This window comes from Panthera leo, chromosome C1 (assembly GCF_018350215.1).
Source record: "Panthera leo isolate Ple1 chromosome C1, P.leo_Ple1_pat1.1, whole genome shotgun sequence".
NCBI lineage: Eukaryota > Metazoa > Chordata > Mammalia > Carnivora > Felidae > Panthera > Panthera leo.
The window spans coordinates 158,474,863-158,494,107 of NC_056686.1; the positions used below are offsets into that span (position 1 = coordinate 158,474,863).

The following is a 19,245-nucleotide window of genomic DNA, read 5'->3' on the forward strand; positions in this document are numbered from 1 at the left end:
TCAAACCATTAGAATTCCTGGGCTGGTCCCAACCCAGGCACCAGTGAATTGTCATTATGGCCAGAGATTGACCTGAAAATTTGGTTTCCTGGCCCAACTCTCAAAAACAATGGACTCACTTTGAAAAACATCACTGTTCATGTTTGTATCTCCAAGAAGGGGTCTCCATGAAGTTCTTTTCTTTTTTTCTTTTTTTCTTAATCCAGCTTCAACAGCTTTTTCTTTCCAGATGGTACATGGAGCCAAGCCTGTCAGAGACCCTTAGTCTCCTGCTGCCTTTTAATGCTGGTCCTTGATTGCTAATGACCCCCAGCTGGACTGGCTCCCCAACCCATTTAACCCCACTCTGCTGGGTTCCCAGCTCATGCAGGGTGAGAGGCAGTGAGAGCTGGAAGTGAGAAGGTGCCAAGTCAGCCAGGACCTCCCGCCCTTTCGGAGGTAGTGGCGCATTTCCCGGCACCATCACGGATGTCCAAGATCACTCCAGTGGAGAGCTCCTGTTCATATGATTCTCTCTATATTGTCAGATAAATGCTACCAGGTTTCTGATCGTGAATATTTTATTGGACTAAGCCAAGATAACAGAGTCCCTGTAAAAGTGTTTCTTTAGGGTCCAAGGGTTGAGAACTGCTGCTATGGATCCCCTGAAACATGTTAGCTTGGAAACTTAAAATTAAATTGCACTGAAACTGTCAGCTCAAATGTGTCAGTATACAAAATCACTGCAGACAAGCCTGGTGATTAATTTTGTTGTCAAGGCCTAAATCACTGTCTAACACAAGAGATACCTATTTTCAGTTATGCTGATAATAGCTGTAAGTATTTACTTTGTTAAGCTTGGCTTATTTTTTTTTCGTGACATGCCAGAATGTGCCTATAGCTATACTGGTCAAATGAACTCAGAGAAGTAGGATTTAAGTGGAAAAAAGGTTGATGACATTAATTTGTTGAGAGATTCTGAGTCCCATGGAGAGACTGAGGTCTCTTATGACATCCTCATGACAAGATCACTTCCCATGAGAATAAAGAGGAAGAGGGGGGTGTGATAGGTCATCCATCCGTGTAGTTTCCATAACGGATTTTGTTAAGTTCACATCAGATTATAAGAAACAAGACAAAGAAATTTAGTAGTTCTGTATGACCTCGAAGAAGTGCAGTCTAAACTCTTAATCTGAGCAAGAACTGAGACCTTTGTGTCTCACTATTTTTATAAATCTTAAAGGTGTACTGGATAATTGGACCAAATTTAATTAACAGTGTACTAAGGCAACTTTTTCCAAAGTGAAGCATAAAATGGGACAGTAACCCAGTGTAGTTATTTTCTTTTGAACTTTATTTCCCTCAGATACTTCCTATTTTATTGGCTTTTGGAGATTAAAACTGAAAGAACCAGAGTAATCTAATTTTTTACCACTAATACTGCATTGATTTCACTTTTGCATCTCATTAGTTTAATGCAAACAAAAATCACATTTCATTTCATTTGGTCTATTATATACGTTCTTTACAATGTCTCTCTCCCTCCCTCCCTCTCTCTCTTTCCCTCTCTGTGACACACATACACACATGCACACACGCCAATCATTTGTGCATATAATCTCCCCCAAACCAAGTCAATCATACTAATGACTGCTCTCTACATGAAAAAAGGTTTTAGAATTTGTGAACCTGGGCGAGTATTTGTACAGCTGCACAGTATTCACCTGTACATTACAGTTTTTGCTCACAGCTGGGAAGGCTGGGTGAGATTAAATGTGGTCTTTTAGTCCATCAGTAACCAAGTGACCACGAAAGGGGTTTGGATGAACACCCCCTTGTGCAGCCTTCCTCTTTAATTGAATGAATCCTATTATGATGAAGTTCTGGTATAGTGATGGAGAAGTTTTCTCCCTAAAGCCTGATTGCATTTTGATTGGTCTTCTTTAAATTCCAACAAGGCCAATAGGGTCAACAGCATTTATGTCCATTTTGAAGATGAGTGGCTGGAACTCTGCAATCATAGCATCTTAAAGTTGGAAGAGACTTTAAAGAACCTCTTGGCTAATGGTTCTCTCTCTTTTTCTGCTTTCACACTGGTTTCATGCAAGAAAGTCTCATCAGGCTCATCTCTCACTACATACAGGCACTCACATTCTGGGAAGGAGTATGACTTCAAGGATAACAGAACATGTGTGATGTGCTGCACCACCACCCTTTGTCGAAAAATCACTATGTTAGATAAAATGTGGCAGCCAGAAAAGGAAGCAATTCACCCAGGTCACATACCAGTAAGTTCCAGAAATTGAACTATGCCCAGGCCTTCCGACCCCAAGTCCGGTGTTGGTTTCACGATAGCTGACCTCCCCTTTGCACACTAACAGCAAGAACTGGGACCAGGTCTCCAACTTAGAGAGCAAGAAAGAGCTGGGGATGAATGCCCCAGGATCCTCTGCCACAAGGAATCAAAGACCCAGTCACAATTAGTTTACTAAAACCAGCACTATCTGGTGTCCCATATCCTCAAGCATTTAAAATGTCGTTCCAATCTTCAAAGACATTCTTTCATTCCATTTTTATCTGCTTTTACCCAGGACATTGTTTCCCAGCTCCGGAGTAGTTCACTAGGTGATTTGCATCTCATTAGGAGCTCCAGAAATGACATCTCCCAGCCTGCTGCCTGCTATTGTAGGTCTGCTAAGCATCAGATCCAGGTCTTAGACTTTTTTTCATGTTGACACTTTTGAAAAAGCTGAATTAATGCTCTTTTCTACTGGGCAGAGTTTGGGTGGCCATTTTGGCCTTAATTCCTACCCCCTTACCCACAAGGCCAAAGTTAGGGAACAGCCATTGTCAGGGACAGTACAGATGAAGTCAGCCATCCCCACATGAAGACATCTGGCTGGAAGGGCGTATTGTGAGACCTCAGATAAACAGTTTTAAAATTCCTAAAAGCAGAGAGATGGGACAAGATGCAAACATCATTAGTAGTATGCAAAGTAAAACAAAAGGAAAGACACCAATAGCAACCCATTGCTGATGCTAAGCTTGTGCCTTTCAAGCATTTTTTTTACTAGTCCCAACCCTCCTGACACCCCAGAGTTCTTGTCCTACATTTATGATTGATTTAAAAGGAGTTTAGTAGGTCAGAATGGCTTTTCAGCTTTGTCATTCATTCATACCGAAACCTGCAGAAGAGCACTGCGCGACATCATACCTCTGGAAACCAGAGATAATGTTCCCGTGGTCAGCAGAGTTGTTCTCTTGGAGTAAGAGAAATGATTTTCCCAGCGCCCAGGGAAATTAGTGTCCGCTTGGAGCTCAAGCCATGTGATGCAGCTTCCAGCACAAAGCAAATACCTGACAAGGCTGGGAGCCCTACTGTAGCTGCGTCCCCTTCCCAGAATTTCTTCTGCCCAACTGAAACTTCTCTGACCCGATGCCAGCTTTTTAAGATGGCAGCTAGCTAATCTGCACAGTCAACCTAAGCTTTCAGGAAAGGGTTAAGTCGTTAGGTTTTCCAGCCCTGCTACAAGTTAAAATCATCTGGAAGCGGACAGGTGGTGGGGCTGTTTTTAAAAGCAGTTATGCCAGAGCCCTACCCCTGACTAACCGAATTAGGACATCCAGGGGTGAGGCCAAGGCATCTGTATTTTTTTGTAAGTTCTTCAGATGCTGCTAATGTGCAGCCAAAGTCAAGGACCACTCTCATATAACAAGAATTATGGTGACCCCTGAGGGACCCCTGCTCTGCCTTGTCTGCCAGGTTTTCCCACTGCATATATCTTCTGTCATCTTCACTACAACCTTGACTGGGTGATCATCATCACCAGGTTCAGACCTCCAATAAGTGCTGGAGGTGGGATTCATACTCCAGTTTTTCTAAACCCACTGTTTTTATTTTTCTTTCACGACACTGTTATTTCTCCAAAGTGTGGGACATGGGCCTCTGGTTATCTCCAGGTCAGTTTTAAATAGTGTGTGGACGTGACCTTAAATAACACTGAGTCATGTAAAAGAAAGCTACTCCTTTTAACACTGAGTCATGTAAAAGAAAGCTACTCAATTCTCAGTTTAAAGTCTTCATATTTAGGAGAAAATCGTAGCTGTATTAATATGTCTTAAATTCCTCTCTTTTTAACAAACCTTTAAAGAGGCCCAGAACATTCTGTGGGAAACAGAATCTAACTCACGTATGATAGTACTGTTCTGTTTTCATTATATTTACTTTATGGTTTACTCCTTTTTTTTTTAGAGAAAGAGACAGAGTACGAGAGGGGGAGGAGCAGAGAGAGAGAGAGATAGACAGAATCTGAAACAGGCTCCAAGCTCTGAGCTGTCAGCACAGAGCCTAATGTAGGGCTCGAAGTCACTGACCACAAGATCATGACCTGAGCTGAAGTCAGAGGCTTAACTGACTGAGCCACCCAGGCGCCCCACTTTATGGTTTATTTCTATTTATGGCATATGACCCTGGCTTTCTATTTAGTACAGCAGTGAATAAAGTTTCATTCTTAAAGAAATATATTTAAGTAAAAAAAATTTTGATTTTAAAAATACTACATGAAGAATAAATAGTACAGGTGTCTTGAATATAGCAAAAAATGTTTAAGAGGTGGATGATGACAGAAGTTTGAGAAATGCTTTCCTACAGCAGACTAATTGTAAAAAGAGGCATCTCCAGACCTGTTAGCAAGTGGGAACTCTCAACTATCATGCCGTCACAACAGACAGACAACAACTTGTTCCACCCATTTTAGGTCAGGCAGGACCTATGAACTTTGTTGCTGCTTCCAGCGCAAGAGGAATCCTGAAACACTATTGGTAATAAACATGGGGGGGGGGGGGAAGACAGACACTCATCTGCTCAAGTAATCAATGAAATGAAATCCAAACACAAATGATGTGCCATTTTTCACCTATTGAATTATCAGACTTTTTCTTAAAGATGCTCTCCCATGCTGGTGAGGACCTTTAGAAATGTATAATCTCTTGGGGCACCTGGGTGGCTCAGTCAATTGAGTGTCCGACTTCAGCTCAGATGACGATGTCACCGGTAGTGAGTTTGAGTCCCACATCATGCTCTGTGCTGACAGCTCAGAGCCTGGAGCCTGCTTCAGATTCTGTGTCTCCCTCTCTCTCTGCCCCTCCCCTGCTCACACTCTGTCTCCCTCTCTCTCTCAAAAAATAAATTAACATTAAAAAAATTTTTTTAATACGTATACTTTTTGGCCAGTAATTCAACCTCTAGGAATTTATCTCAAGAAAACAATGTGGATTATCAAAGATCACATTCTGAGATGTTCCTCAAAACATTACTTATCAAAAAACACTGGAATCAACTTCCATGCCCAGTATGGGAAATTATATAAGTTTATCATGTATCACCCATTAAATAAAATACCATACAACCATTAGAAATGATGCCATTTAGACCAATCTGGAAGACAAAAACTTGTTCCAGGATTTCCTACTATTTAGGGGAAGGGAACATGGGGTGGGCAAAAAGATTGACTTTTCATTGCTTAATTTATTTGAACATCATGTTTATCTATTACTTTAAAAATGTAATTCTAGGGGCACCTGGCTGGCTCAGTTGATAGAGCATGTGACTCTTGATCTCAGGGTTACAAGTTTGAGCCCCATGTTGGGTGTAGAGGTAACTTAAAAAATCAAATCTTAAAAAAATATAACTGTAAATGAAATATACTATTTTTGTTTTATTTTTTATTTTTATTTGAGAGAGAAAGGGTGTGTGCACAAGCAGAAGAGAGGGGCAGAGAGAGAGAATCCCAAGCAGGCTCCATGCTCAGCCTGGAGCTCAACTTGGGACTTGATTCCATTGCCCTGGGATCATGACCTGAGCTGAAATCAAGAGTCAGATGCTCAACTGACTGAGCCACCCAGGTGCCCCGAAGTATACTATTTTTAAGGTAGGTTAATATCACGGAAAATACTTATGACTTTACTGTTAAGTGAGGGGAAAAAGCAGTAGCAAATAAGTGACGGGATTTTTGGTTAAGAAAAGTGAATGCATAGTCCTAGAAAAGTATTGAAAGGATATTAAAGGAAAAAAATACTAATCAACTTTGTTTTTAAGATGCTGACTTCATCTCCCTCCTTTGTAGATTAGTCTCCCCAGAGGTGTCCCAAGATAGGAAAGGCCCTCTTCCTATTGGAAGCCTTGGCAATAATATCCTGATTGACAGAACCAAAGAGGGGGCCACACAGATGGAATAAATCTTGACAAGAGTAGTGAATGGTCACCATTTCATTCATTCATTTATTCATTCATTCATTTATTCATTCATTATTTGTTAAATGTATGCCAAGCCCTGAGCTATAAAATAGTTTTAGGGGAAGTTATTACTACTTCCCTAACGAGTAAGGAGAAAATTCCACACAGACAATTTATAACTCCACCATCTTCCACAGGCACTAATTTAACTCAGGGATATTTTCTTTGTAGCAATTCTGCAATTTTGAAGAAGATTGTTCATGACATAACATGGCAACTGGGAAAATTTGTAGCTTTCCTTTCATCTTAGAAAGGAAGATCTGAATTACATGCACCCCAGGAGAAAATCTCTCTTTCTGGTTGTGCGTATGTTTTACAAAAACCCACTGAATTCCTTAGTCCCTCCTGAAGTTAGACATGGTGAGGTGAAAACTTATAAGAATGTCTCAGTAAAAGAACAAGCATTGTAGTAAACGCCATGGCCTAGGCTTTGGGATTTTGAACCAAAAGACCTGAGTTCTAGCCCTGGCTCTGAAGGGAGACCAGCAGAGGGGCCCAAGCTCCCTGGGTTCACACCCCTTAGATATATAAGGAAGGGGCTGAACCACAGAGATTTATCAGCCCCGTGTTGTGACTTAAATTTGAAAATCTGAGTTCCCAGGGCATAATATCTTCCCTCCTATTCCCTGTCAAGACTCTGAGCATCCCTGAAATAGCCTATGCCTCAGGGTATATCAGGAGCAAGTGGTTTACAACACATTGGGAAGATTCTTCCCTAGACTGCGTTTTTAAGGTAGTGCAGATTATCGCAGGCTTCCTGCCAATGTGGTTCTTATTGTTAAGGAAAGATTTAGTATGGTCTAGTATAGTGGCTCTCAACCCTGGCTGTACATTAGAACTATCCAAGGAGATTTTTTTTTTAATATCCATGCCTAGGTCCTGATCTGGGCACCAGTATTTCTAAAAACTGAACCACTTGTGTAATGTAAAGAAAACGATCATTGGTGAGGACATTCGGAAACCTGAATTCTCAGTTGGACTTTGTCTCTAACTGCTATGTGATCTCTTAATCTCCTTATGCCTTTGTTATCTCTTTGGGGTTAGTTGTCCTTCCCAAAATGAGATGAAATAAATAAAAAGCTACTTTGTAAAACAAGATTTGATACATAAAAATGAAATGGTAAGTGAAGAGGCACAGAGCCAGAAAAGCCAAGTCATCTCATTGGAAGCTGTTTCATTAAGTGTCACCGGGGTGCCATGCAGCATGGTCGGCTATCATTGAGGAGAAAGATAATCCAGCTGACAGCTAGGCTACTGTCACCTCCAGTTGCCCTGAGAACTTTGGTCACAGAAATGATGTACCTCCCTTTATGCAGAGTTGACAGAAGTCTGTAAATGAATTGCATAACTCTTAATTCTGTTTTGTGCCTCAGGGAAATATCTAGTAACCCCACGTGGGATTTGCCATCTGTAAATCTAGAACACTGAACACTATTTGCTTCAAGGAGATGTTTTACTTGGCAAATGACCCTAGGAAAGGCTCATCCACAAAATGGCAATCAGATAGATTGGCAGTCTTGCCACTCAGAACATATTCCTGCCTGCTGAGGGCCCACAGGAAGGGTGCATATGACCATGGTTCTCCTGGTGTGCTCTCTCTCTCTCTCCTCCCAGGAACCCTGCCCATTACCTGTCCATTCCATGGGGGCCCAGAGTTCATACTGTCCCACTAAGCAGGGAAATATTTGGGCTGTATGCCCCATCCTGCCTTCACTGTGGTTGTCTTTCCCTCACTACGATCCTGCTAGGAAATGGATCAGAATGGCACATCTGTAATGGGTGATAAAAAGTGAAACCCTAAGTGTTAGGGGACAGTGTAGAGAAGAGCATTTGTAGCCAAAATAGCTGTAACTCAGCAAGTCAATTAGAGCAGAGGAAATAGTTTCCTTCTTCATCTCTGAGACCCTAGGAGGGAACAAAACGCCTTGTTTGCGACTTGAAATTGTGCTTGTGAATTAGGGTTGCCAGATTTAACAACAACAAAAACTACAGAATACCCAGCTAGATTTGAATTTCAAATGAATAACTGATCACTTTTTAATTTAATACAAGTGTGTCCTGAATATCGCACAGGATTTTAGTAGATTAAAAAAAGTATTGGTTGTTTATCTGAAATTCAAATTTAATTGGGTGTTCTGTATTTGATCTGGCAACTCTAGCTTGGATATACCTGCATGTTCGATAAAAAGAACTGGAATATGAAATTTCCAAACCAGTTGTTTGAAGTTATGTAATGAAGCCATCAACTGAATTCAGCTGTTTGTCTCTCACCAAGGACTCAGCCAGTTGTGCAGCCGCAGAGTGTGGTGATTTGGGGTTAGAGAGAGAAGTATGCCTGTCCCAGCGCTCCTCACTGAGGTGTCATTTACATTTCTTCCATTTTATGACAGGCATATCTCCTGTTTATGACAAAGTTCGGTGTCAGCTCAGAAGAGAAAGGTGTGTTCAGGGTCTCAAATATGAAATCAAAAGGTGCAAGGGGAAAAGAAGGTGCAGGGATTCTTGAAGGGGAAAGAGACCTATGTTAAATAGTACTCATGACGTGATATACTTTCGAAAAGCTTTATGGGGAGGTAGCCTCCAGAGGATTACAAACTGGAGAGTTTGGCTTGGTTTACAAATGCTTATGTGAAGTAAGAATAGGCCACTTTCAGAATACTAACATTGTCTTCAAATAACTCATATACTAATGTTTACCTTCAAACTTGAATTGCCTATTTTGTCTACATAAACTAATCAAATGAACTAGGTAATTGCCAGATTGTTTTATGTCTCCTGTAAGCAAACTGATTGGCTCAAAAGACAGGGGTTGTGGCTTCGACTCTGTCACTTCCAGATTTATCTTTCTTAGCTATAGTTTCTTTGTCTACTGAATCAAAGAATAATTTTGCTCTACATGCCTTATTGATTTTTTTTAATTTTTAAAGGAAAAAAAAACTTCTCAATGTACATAAACATTTAGATTTCATCAATGTCCTATATGCTGTTTTATATTTGCTTCTTTTCCTGAATTTTGAATTTTCATCTATCAACAGCATACCTTAAATTTATCCTTGTTGTGCCTTCGTGGTATGACACCAACATTCATATCTCACAGTTAACTTCTCCTCAACTATTAAATATTCATCATCTTTCTAGCCTTTTTCCAATGCAAAAAAAAAAAAAAATCTTACACCATTGTACAAATTGTCTTTTTTTCTTCCTCTGGTTGACGTCCTTGGGACATGTTTGTCGGCACAAGTTGCTTAGCTTTCACTATCTATCATCAAGTTGGACGTCAGGAGGGGTGGAGCCTATGGATTCATCTGTGTATGTGGGGCCACTCCCACATTGTCTTTTGATCTTTTATTTATCCTAATTAATAGAAAGGCAGTGGTAGTTGTTTTAGTTGAAGCTCTTTGTCCGGATGGCTAAACATTTTTCACTATCTCATTTCATTGTATATTTCAACATATATGATTTTTTCTCCATCTTTTTCTCACCTCAGCCTTTCCACATTATGGATAGTAGACTTTTGTGTGTATATATTTTTAAATTTGTTTTTATCTTTCTATTGCACTTCCTTTCATCTTAGTTTTGTTACTGTCTATCATATAGAATATTTTACTCTAATTGGACCCATCTTTGTCATTAATATTTTCTTCCACAGTTAAAATAGTCTATTTCATTTCCCTTTAAGGTTTTTATAGGAATATTTAAAATGTTTAACTATATAACTCATCTGGAATTTATTGTGGCCTGTAAGAATCAAAAAGCATATTGAGAAAAGTAAAAGATTTAAAAAATTTTTAACACTAACTTGAGCCCAGCAGCACTAATTTATGACAAGTCTCTTAACCTCTTAAGACTCAATGCTGTCTACTAGACTGAAGGCAGGGACCTTGTCTTATTTTTCTTTGTTTTCCCCACAATGTCCAGCAAAGTACCTTACATATAGGATAAACCTTATAAGGTCTATATTTAAGTTATACTTTTTGTATATTACTATCAAATTGTTCCAACAGCATTTATTTTTTTTTAACATTTTATTTATTTTCGAGAGAGAGAAACAAGAGTGTGAGGGGGGAAGGGTCAGAGAGAGAGGGAGACATAGAATCCAAAGCAGGCTCCAGGCTCTGAACTGTCAGCACAGAGCCTGATGCAGGGCTCAAACCTATGAGCTGTAGGGTCATGATCTGAGGAGCTGAAGTTGGAAGTTTAACCAACAGAGCCATCCAGGTGCCCCATTCAACAGCATTTATTAAATAATGATTCATTTCCCAAATATTTATTTGGTTTCTTATTATTGATCACACACCAGTGATACTCAAATTTGTTCCAATGGCAAAACTCTTGTAAGTTATGGCACTCTGTAAAACATTGTGAGACATGGAGATATTTAAGTTAAAATAATTAAAATTAAAATTTAATGCTAAATCCGACACCAGCTTATACTAGATTCTAGTATAGTATAGATACCATCAGACACCAACAGATTTTTTTTTAATTTATGGGAGAAATGCTAAAATTGTGAAAATTATGCCCAATAACTTAATTCCTAAGTTCTAAAAATCAGGAAAAGAATACCCACCCATGGAATAGCAAATTCATCGAGAACAAAATTTGCGAACCACATCTTAAGTATCCCCAGTTGAGAATATAAATAAAAGTTTCTGATTAAATGTAAACACTATATGAAGTCCAGCTGAACTGGGCTGAACTCCAGCTGAACTCAGAAACTATTTAAGATCAGTCTTTCGAGTTTCCAAGGTTGGAATTCCCATAACATTAAGAAGTCTAAGGGAGAATAGATGTCAGATCTCTAGTGCATGTTCACACCAGCAACTTTAACTCTATACACTTCTGTTCATTAATCTATAAATCAGAGGAGATGAGACAGGGCACCTGTGTCCTACCATATTACAGCATATGGACTTCACAAACCAAGCAGGCGGTAGGTATGTTGGAAGTATCAGAAAGAACCCATATCAATTCTGGATTCCTTATACTCTGAGGATGATGCCAGCCCAAGATACTGGAGTCCTGCCCTCTACACAGACTTCCTGAAGATATGTACAGGGATATCTTTAATGGCTACTAGAACCTTCTGCAAGCAACATAGCACAATGGAGCTTACTTTTACTTAGATCTCAGCTTACAAAAAAAGTTTCTTGTTAAGAAGGACAGTATGCTATAGTTTTAAAAAGAATGCTTCCAGAACAGGAGGTAAGAGTCTAGGGTTAGGTCCTCACTCTCCCATTTCATCTAGGATGAGTCATTCAACACTTGTGGGCCTGTTTTCTTTTCCAAAAAAAAAAATAAAAAAATAGGCATTTAGAATAAATAGTTCCTAAATCCTTGTATGGTTCTAATAGTCTTGGCCAATATAGATAGGTTCCAGTTCAAGAACAGTAAAGGTGTGAAACTTCATACTTAGGAAACTGATAATTTGCTATTCATAATGGTCCTTGCTAAGTCATTCTTCACTTAGAAAATTCCCCCAGAGTTTCCCTAAATAGTAAGAACCTCCAGTGAAGTCAAACTATGATTCCAGGTACAAATCTACAACCCTGTTTTATGAATATGATACACACTCGGTCCAGGAAAGTGAGAACTCTTCTCTGGACTGTAACATTCATAAACAGTATTGTGTGGCAGCTCTGGTGTGTGTGTGTGTGTGTGTGTGTGTGTGTGTGTGTGTGTGTTGGCAAGAAGTTAAAACTGCTAAATCCTGATTCAGATATAGTGCCAAAAGGACAGCAGATTCCACAAAAATCATCTGCTTGGAAGGGAAATAAATCATGACTTCATTGGACACGTGGTTTCTTAAACTCCAGTTCACTCTTGGTCCAGGGTTCTGAAATCGGGGCTAACACAGAGAGGCTGCTCTGTGAAATCATGCAATTATCTTTTCCCCTTCTCCTTTACGCTATCTCCAGAGATTGCATGGATCAATGGTATTGTTCAAAGCATTTCAGTAAATACTAGCTCAAGCCATTTTCCCTCCGAAACGTATCCCACCAAAAGGTTTGCTTCTCATCTACCCAAGAGGGTGTGTGCTCCAGATGTCTTTGAACCCTCACTGTAAGATGTAGTGCAAACTATCCCGGATTGCCTTCATTGTCCTGAGTTATCCCATGAAGATAGGACTCTGTGCTCTACAAAGGCTGGCCACCAACCTCTACTTCACCAGCATGGACAAACCAATTTGCTTTCTGTCACTCTTGACTTCTGATTTAGATAAGAGAGATGAAGGCAAAGTTACAGACAGTGGCCCTTGTTTACACTTAGCAATTCCTATGTGTGTGTATGTGTTTTAGGATGACATTTCTGCCAATATTAGCAAAGCTCTAACATGCCCATTAAAATGAGACACAGTTTCCACTAAGTGCATTTATGTGAAGAGCTATTTTTACCTAATTTTCCCAATACCTTAGATGGTTTACAGTAAAGTTTTGCTGTCTTGTAGCAGTTTCAGAAAATGGTCTTGTACAGAAGCAGCGAACACCTCGCCGAAGATGTCAGCAGCCCAAAATGTTGAGTAGCCCTGAGGACACCATGTACTATAACCAGTTAAATGTGAGTTCAAAGTGGCCATAAAGCTGTTTCACTGGCTTTGTTTCCAGTTAATAATTCTGTTATTAATACCTGTTCCAGCCCCTCCAGCCCCACCCCCACTCTCTTATGCTCTCTTCTTGAACATGTGCTTAGGCTCTTTATCTGTTGCTTTCATGTCAGGATGTCTGCCTTCACGGTGAATAATTGATGTGGTTTATCAAAGACGAGCAAGATGCATGCTTCATCAGGCTCACTTGAGCCCTTTGATCAAAAAAATTATGCTGTGACTTCTGATATTATCAGCATCTGCTTGCATTCAACACAAAATCACTTTGAATTAAAAATTAACGACTTGCTGCTTTGCTTTGACTGTGTGTTCTTGGCCCTCTCCACAGGGAACTCTAGAATATCAAGGGAGCAAAAGGAAGCCAAGAAAACTTGGGTAAATATCTGTCTTCTTAGTTCTAAGCAACTGTAAACAGAAGGGGTCCTTTGTGATATTACAGAAAATGCAAAACTTTCCAGAAGAGCTTCTAAAAATATGCAAATGGGGATATCACCACTATTATTGACACTGGAAACTACTTTTCACAGTAGCAGCTGTATAAAACTTGAGTCTATTCTGTCCAAAAAGGCTGAAATTGCCACCTAAAGGCAAATGTTATTTCTCATAATTATCCCAGGAAGTTGTAGTTTCCTCCTAATTGCAGTCATAGCAGATTGTATAAAACTCTCTCACAGATGAGAGCATTCCACACAGTGCAAACAGGCCACTTCCCACATCACCCTACCCCTGGGCCTTAAAGATACACAGAGGAAAATTTCCCCCTGTGGTTAGACACAGGACACTAAGGAGTTTGTGGCCCATTTGATTGTTAGTATCTTGACCGAGAATACAGTGACATAGCTAACTGGTATTAATTTGAGAACTGGAGGAGGGCAGGAGGGGAACTTTCTCATCTAGGAACCAAACAGGGACAGACAAGTAAATTCGGACAGAAAAGTTGTAATATGATCACAACCTCCAGACGCCACTAAATTCAGCCCTTTATCAGTCTGTGACCCAGAGGCAAAGGCTTTGTGGATCAGAGTCAGTTCCTGAGTTCTGGGTCACGCTGAGGTACCCTAAGTTGTCCTTCCCTTCCGGGGGTGGGACCCAGCCCTGTTCCCAGTACTCATGCAGCGTTAGCTGCCTGGGTGATGACTGCAGCATTTGTTTTCTCTTTTTCCTGAAAACTCTTTTCTTTGTTGCAGCCAAATCAAAGTGCTTGATGGGGAAGATGAGTATTATAAATCTTTGTCACCTGTGGACTCCGTTCCTGAGGAAGACAACCCAGGCTGCCCTTTCTTTTATCCCTCATCCTCAAAAGGAGCATCTTCTGCTCAGCACTGAGCTGTACGTCCTGCCCGCCCCCCCCACCAAGTCTGCGGAGGGTAAGAACAATCATGGTAGTTGACTGATTGTCATTTCATAAGAAAGCACTGCAACGGGTCAGCTTCTTTGGACACATGGTGCATGTCTGAGCCTTGCTGAACAATTTTCATATTCCCAACCATTTTCTCATACCTCCATTGCCCTCCCCACATCTGCAGTGCAGCCTGAGTGGGGCAATTTTTCGTAGCTGTGGGACACTGAGCACATCTTCACTATAGCAGTAACCATCGTTCATGGCAGTAACGAAGACCTCAACGTCTAGGGGGGTAACAGACAACCTTGCCATTAGCCAATCATGAATACTGACATTTATTTTTCCTGCTGTGTCCATCCATGCAAAATCTGCCCCTGTGAAAATCCAGGACTCTGTTTCTACCTCACCTCTCTCTGGCATCCACCTCCTTCCTGAGAGACCCTCCAGGCATCTCTTCAGAGTCAGGGTTCCACTGCAGAGTGCCCCCATCCTAAAGGAGTGCACTCAAGATCTCCTAGGTCAGGATAAATTTTTGTATTTAGGGGGCAAGCCTAAGTCTTTCTATAAGGCAGATGGACCCCTCTCTTGCTAATTATTATGCTGATAAAGCTTTTGCTTCTTTACTCCCATCACCTTAGCAGTAAATAGAAAGGAGTTAGAGGGACAGAAAATTTGGACCTGCCATACACAGTCCACGTCCTGTGGTTTAGTAACTTCCCAGTCTCTGGTTGGCCGCCTCCACTAGGCTGTGAGTGATTATAGAGGAAGGATCTTGTCTTGTCTATTTTTGTGGGCACAGAGCCTAGGGTAGTGCCTGGCACAGAGTGGACATCCAGTAATGCACTTAAATGAATGGAGGGACTTCACTTAAGTTATACTAACGTATCTGACAAGAAAATTTCAATTCTGTTGTTACACATGATTAATCACTTTTCTTATACCATAAACTCTGATTTTTTTCACTCCAGTTTGGGCTAGTCCTATTATAATAATGTTATACCATATATTATAATACTCAATATGATTCAATACAGCAAACAGCTTTGGAGCAACTCCTCTATGCAAAACAATGTGTAAGATTGCTGTGTGAGGTAAAAAAAAAAAAAAAAAAAAAAAAAACAAAAAAACCCTACAAGACCTTTTCCCTAGAACAGATGTTCTCAACATTTTTTTTTACTTTAAAATACTTGGCAGATAGTACAATGGGAGTTCCCAGATTTTTAGAAAAATTAACTGGAGGAAATAGAGAAAAATCGTTTTCAGAGTGATAAAGGGGAGAATTTTAATACCCACGTTTTACAGAGATAAAATAATGAAAGGAGGCATTTAAAGATCTCAGAAATTTTTTTTACGAGGGAAAAAAATAGGAAAAGTTAAATAGTTAAACTTTACTTTAAAAAAAAAAAAATGAGCCTTGATTTTTTTTCTCAGATGTTCACCCCAAAGAAATGTATATGTAGACAGAGCAGAAGAAACACAAGTGAACTTTATTGTTTAAAAAATATCTAGAATATGGGGCTCCTGGGTGGCTGAGTCAGTTAAGCATCTGATTTTGGCACAGGACATGATCTCGTGGTTTGTGAGTTCAAGCCCCACATTGGGCTCTGTGCTGACAGCTCAGAGCCTGGAGCCTGCTTCAGATTCTGTGTCTCCCTCTCTCTCTCTCTCTCTCTCTCTCTCTCTCTCTCTCTCTGCCCCTCCCCCACTTGCACACTTGTGCTCTCTCACTCTCTCTCTCAAAAATGAATAAACATTAGGGGCGCCTGGGTGGCTCAGTCGGTTAAGCGTCTGACTTCGGCTCAGGTCATGATCTCGCAGTCCGTGAGTTCAAGCCCTGCGTCGGGCTCTGCGCTGACAGCTCAGAGCCTGGAGCCTGCTTCGGATTCTGTGTCTCCCTCTCTCTCTGACCCTCCCCTGTTCATGCTCTGTCTCTCTGTCTCAAAAATAAATAAACATTAAAAAAAAAATTTTAATAAAAAATTTTAAAAAATGAATAAACGTTAAAAAATTTTAAATATCTAGAATATATAGATTTTAACATTATTCTAATATAAATATTTTTGTTTTGAAGTATAGTATAGGTACACAATATAGTGATTCAACACTTCTATGTATCGTGCAGTGCTTACCACTATAAACATAGTTACCATCTGTCACTATGCAACCTTGTTATTGACTAAATTTACTGTACTTAAGTTTTCATCTCTGGTGATTTGTTATTTAAAACTGGAAGTCTGTTATCTCTCAATCCCCTTCACCTATTTCTCCCACCTCCCCACCCCACTCCCCTCTGGCAGCTACCAGTTTTTTTTTTTCCTATATCAATGAGTTTGTTTCTGGGTTTTGTTTGTATGTTTATTTGTTCATTTGTTCATCTGTTTTGCTTCTTAGATTCCCCATGTAAGTGAAATCACACAGTATCTCTTTCTCTGACTTACTTCACATAGCATAATACCCCTCCAGGTCTATCCATGTTGTCACAAATAACAAGATCTCATCCCTTGTTATGGCTGAGTAATAGTCCGTCGCGTATATATACTACTTCTTTATCCATCTATCAATGACCACTTAGGTTGCTTTCATATCTTAGCGATTGTAAATAATGCTGCAATAAACATAGGGGTGCCTAGATCTTTTGAATGAGTGTTTTCATTTTCTTTGGGTAAATACCCAGTAGTGGAATTCCTGGATCATACGGTATTTTCTATTTTTAATTTTAAGGAACCTCCATACTTTTTCCCACAGCGTTTGCACCAGTTTATATTCCCAGCAACAGCACACGAGGATCCCCTTTGCTCCTCATCCTTGCCAACACTTGCTGTTTCTTTTTTTTTTTTTTAATATTTATTTATTTTGAGAGAGAGAATGAGCTTGTGCCTGTGAACAGGGGAGGGGCAGAGAGAGAGGGAGAGAGAGAGAATCCCAAGCAGGATCCATGCTGTCAGCACAGCCTGACTCTGGGCTCCATCTCCCTAAACATGAGATCATGACCTGAGCCGAAATGAAAAGTTGGACACTCAACCAACTGAGCCACCCAGGCGCCAACACTTGCTATTTCCTGTCACATCATTCTGACTGGTGTGAGGTCATATATTCTATTTTGGAAATTTTACTTTTATCATTGACTTATCTACTTTTGATTTGATACTTTAGCTATTTTTGTTGAGTAGAAATATTTCTAACTTCCTATTTCTCTGTGTACAATGTAATTGTATACCTGCCTTGTTTCTAATTAAATATTTCTAAAAATAAGTTTAAAGGAAACATAAATAATTATAAAATTATGATTTTGAAGCTCTACAATAATTAGTCATTGCCAAGCTATAACTCCTAATGTTACTTTAGAAATAGGGTTCACAGGGGGCGCCTGGGTGGCTCAGTCAGTTGAGCGTCCGACTTCAGCTCAGGTCACGATCTCGCGGTCCGTGAGTTCGAGCCCCGCATCGGGCTCTGGGCTGATGGCTCAGAGCCTGGAGCCTGCTTCCGATTCTGTGTCTCCCTCTCTCTCTGCCCTTCCCCCGTTCATGCTCTGCCTCTCTCTGTCTCAAAAATAAACGTTAAAAAAAAAAAATTTTTTTTAATAAAAAAAATTAAAAAAAAAAAGAAATAGGGTTCACAGGGCTCCTGGGTGACTCAGTCAGTTAAGCATCCAGCTCTTGATTCTCTTGGGATTCTCTCTCTCCCTCTCTCTCTCTCTCAAAATAAATAAACAAAACAAACAAACAAGCAAGAAAACCAACTACACCATCTACAGATTGTTGATGTTATTCTTGGACTAGTCATAATGCCACAAACTCAAGAAGCAATTCTTAAATCAAGTATGTGAGAAGGTTCAACCTGGAATCTCATAAAAGTCTTATGAGATTTTTCAAGGTAATATACACATGACAAAACAAAACAAAAATCACATAGTCCAGAGGGTTGATAATGGAAAACATTATCTCCCTGTCCCTACCTTAGTCCCTCCCCGCAGAATCAACCATTTTTTACTATTTCTAATTCTTCTAATGGTTTCCATCGTATCTATGGATAATTTACTTCTATCTTCTTTGGTTTATCATTATTGATAACATTTACTCTCCCCTTCTATGAAAGATGTGCATTTATTTCAGTTTTATCTCCTTTCTCTCTTACTTCTTCCAGTGATTATAATTGTATATTTAAATTTTTGTTGATTACCTTTTAAACTTTATACAATTAAACATCTATTTTTATGTGTCATTGACTTTTGATAGTATCTCTGCGAGGATACCTGACGTGAAGAAAACCAACAGGCTGAAGGATATTGTCAAGACAAACAAAATAACTGACCCTGGACAAAATAGAAATCATTCTGGGAATAGAACAGTTTCACTTAACTGCACCTTTGGTGTTCATGCTCTGAGCTGCTGGTTTTACATTTTGGTTCATCTGAAGATATGCCTCCGTCCACTTCCTTTAGCTTTCTTTATGTTTAAATGTCATACAAATACAGAAAAGGGCACAAATCAGAAGAGTCAATTCAGTCAGTTATCAGAAAGTGAGCATCTGTATAAACATCTGTGCATGCAATGGACCATTGTCAGCACACTAGAAGTGTCCCTCTTGTCCCTTCCCAATCACCACCTTCCCAAAGACAAGCACTCTCATGACTCTGCTGGTAAATACCTCCTTGATTTTCTTTATAATTTTACCACTCATGTGCATTCCTAAACACTACAGTTAAATTTTGCCTCTTAGAGTTAGGTTTTGGGAACTTATGTAGGTAGAATCATGTAGTAGGTAATCTTTTGGGTCTTGTTTCTTTTATTTAGTGTTATATTTGTGAGACTTATCTATGTTGTGTAATAGAAATGTAGTTCATTCCTTTTCATGACTATGTAGCATTCCAGTTTGTGAATATGGCATAACTGACTTAGCCATTCTGCTTTTGATAGACAAATATGAATTCTTTCCAATTTGGGGCTATTTTGGACATTGCCACTGTGAACATTGTTCCAGGTCTCTTAGTGTATATTTGCATGCATTTCTGTGGGCTATGCACCT

At 39.8% G+C, this 19,245-nt stretch overlaps 1 protein-coding gene across 1 annotated transcript in view; it reads left to right on the forward strand.

Moving 5' to 3' along the window:
• MYO3B (myosin IIIB) overlaps positions 1-18,811 on the forward strand; it is a 226,165-nt gene extending 207,354 nt beyond the window's left edge. The window contains exons 22-25 of the mRNA XM_042949071.1: positions 12,723-12,832; positions 13,207-13,253; positions 14,066-14,245; positions 18,456-18,811. Of these exons, the coding sequence (XP_042805005.1) occupies positions 12,723-12,832; positions 13,207-13,253; positions 14,066-14,204 (296 nt within the window). The 3' untranslated portion in view covers positions 14,205-14,245; positions 18,456-18,811. The remainder of the gene's footprint in view (positions 1-12,722; positions 12,833-13,206; positions 13,254-14,065; positions 14,246-18,455) is intronic.
• The last annotated feature ends 434 nt before the right edge of the window (positions 18,812-19,245 follow it).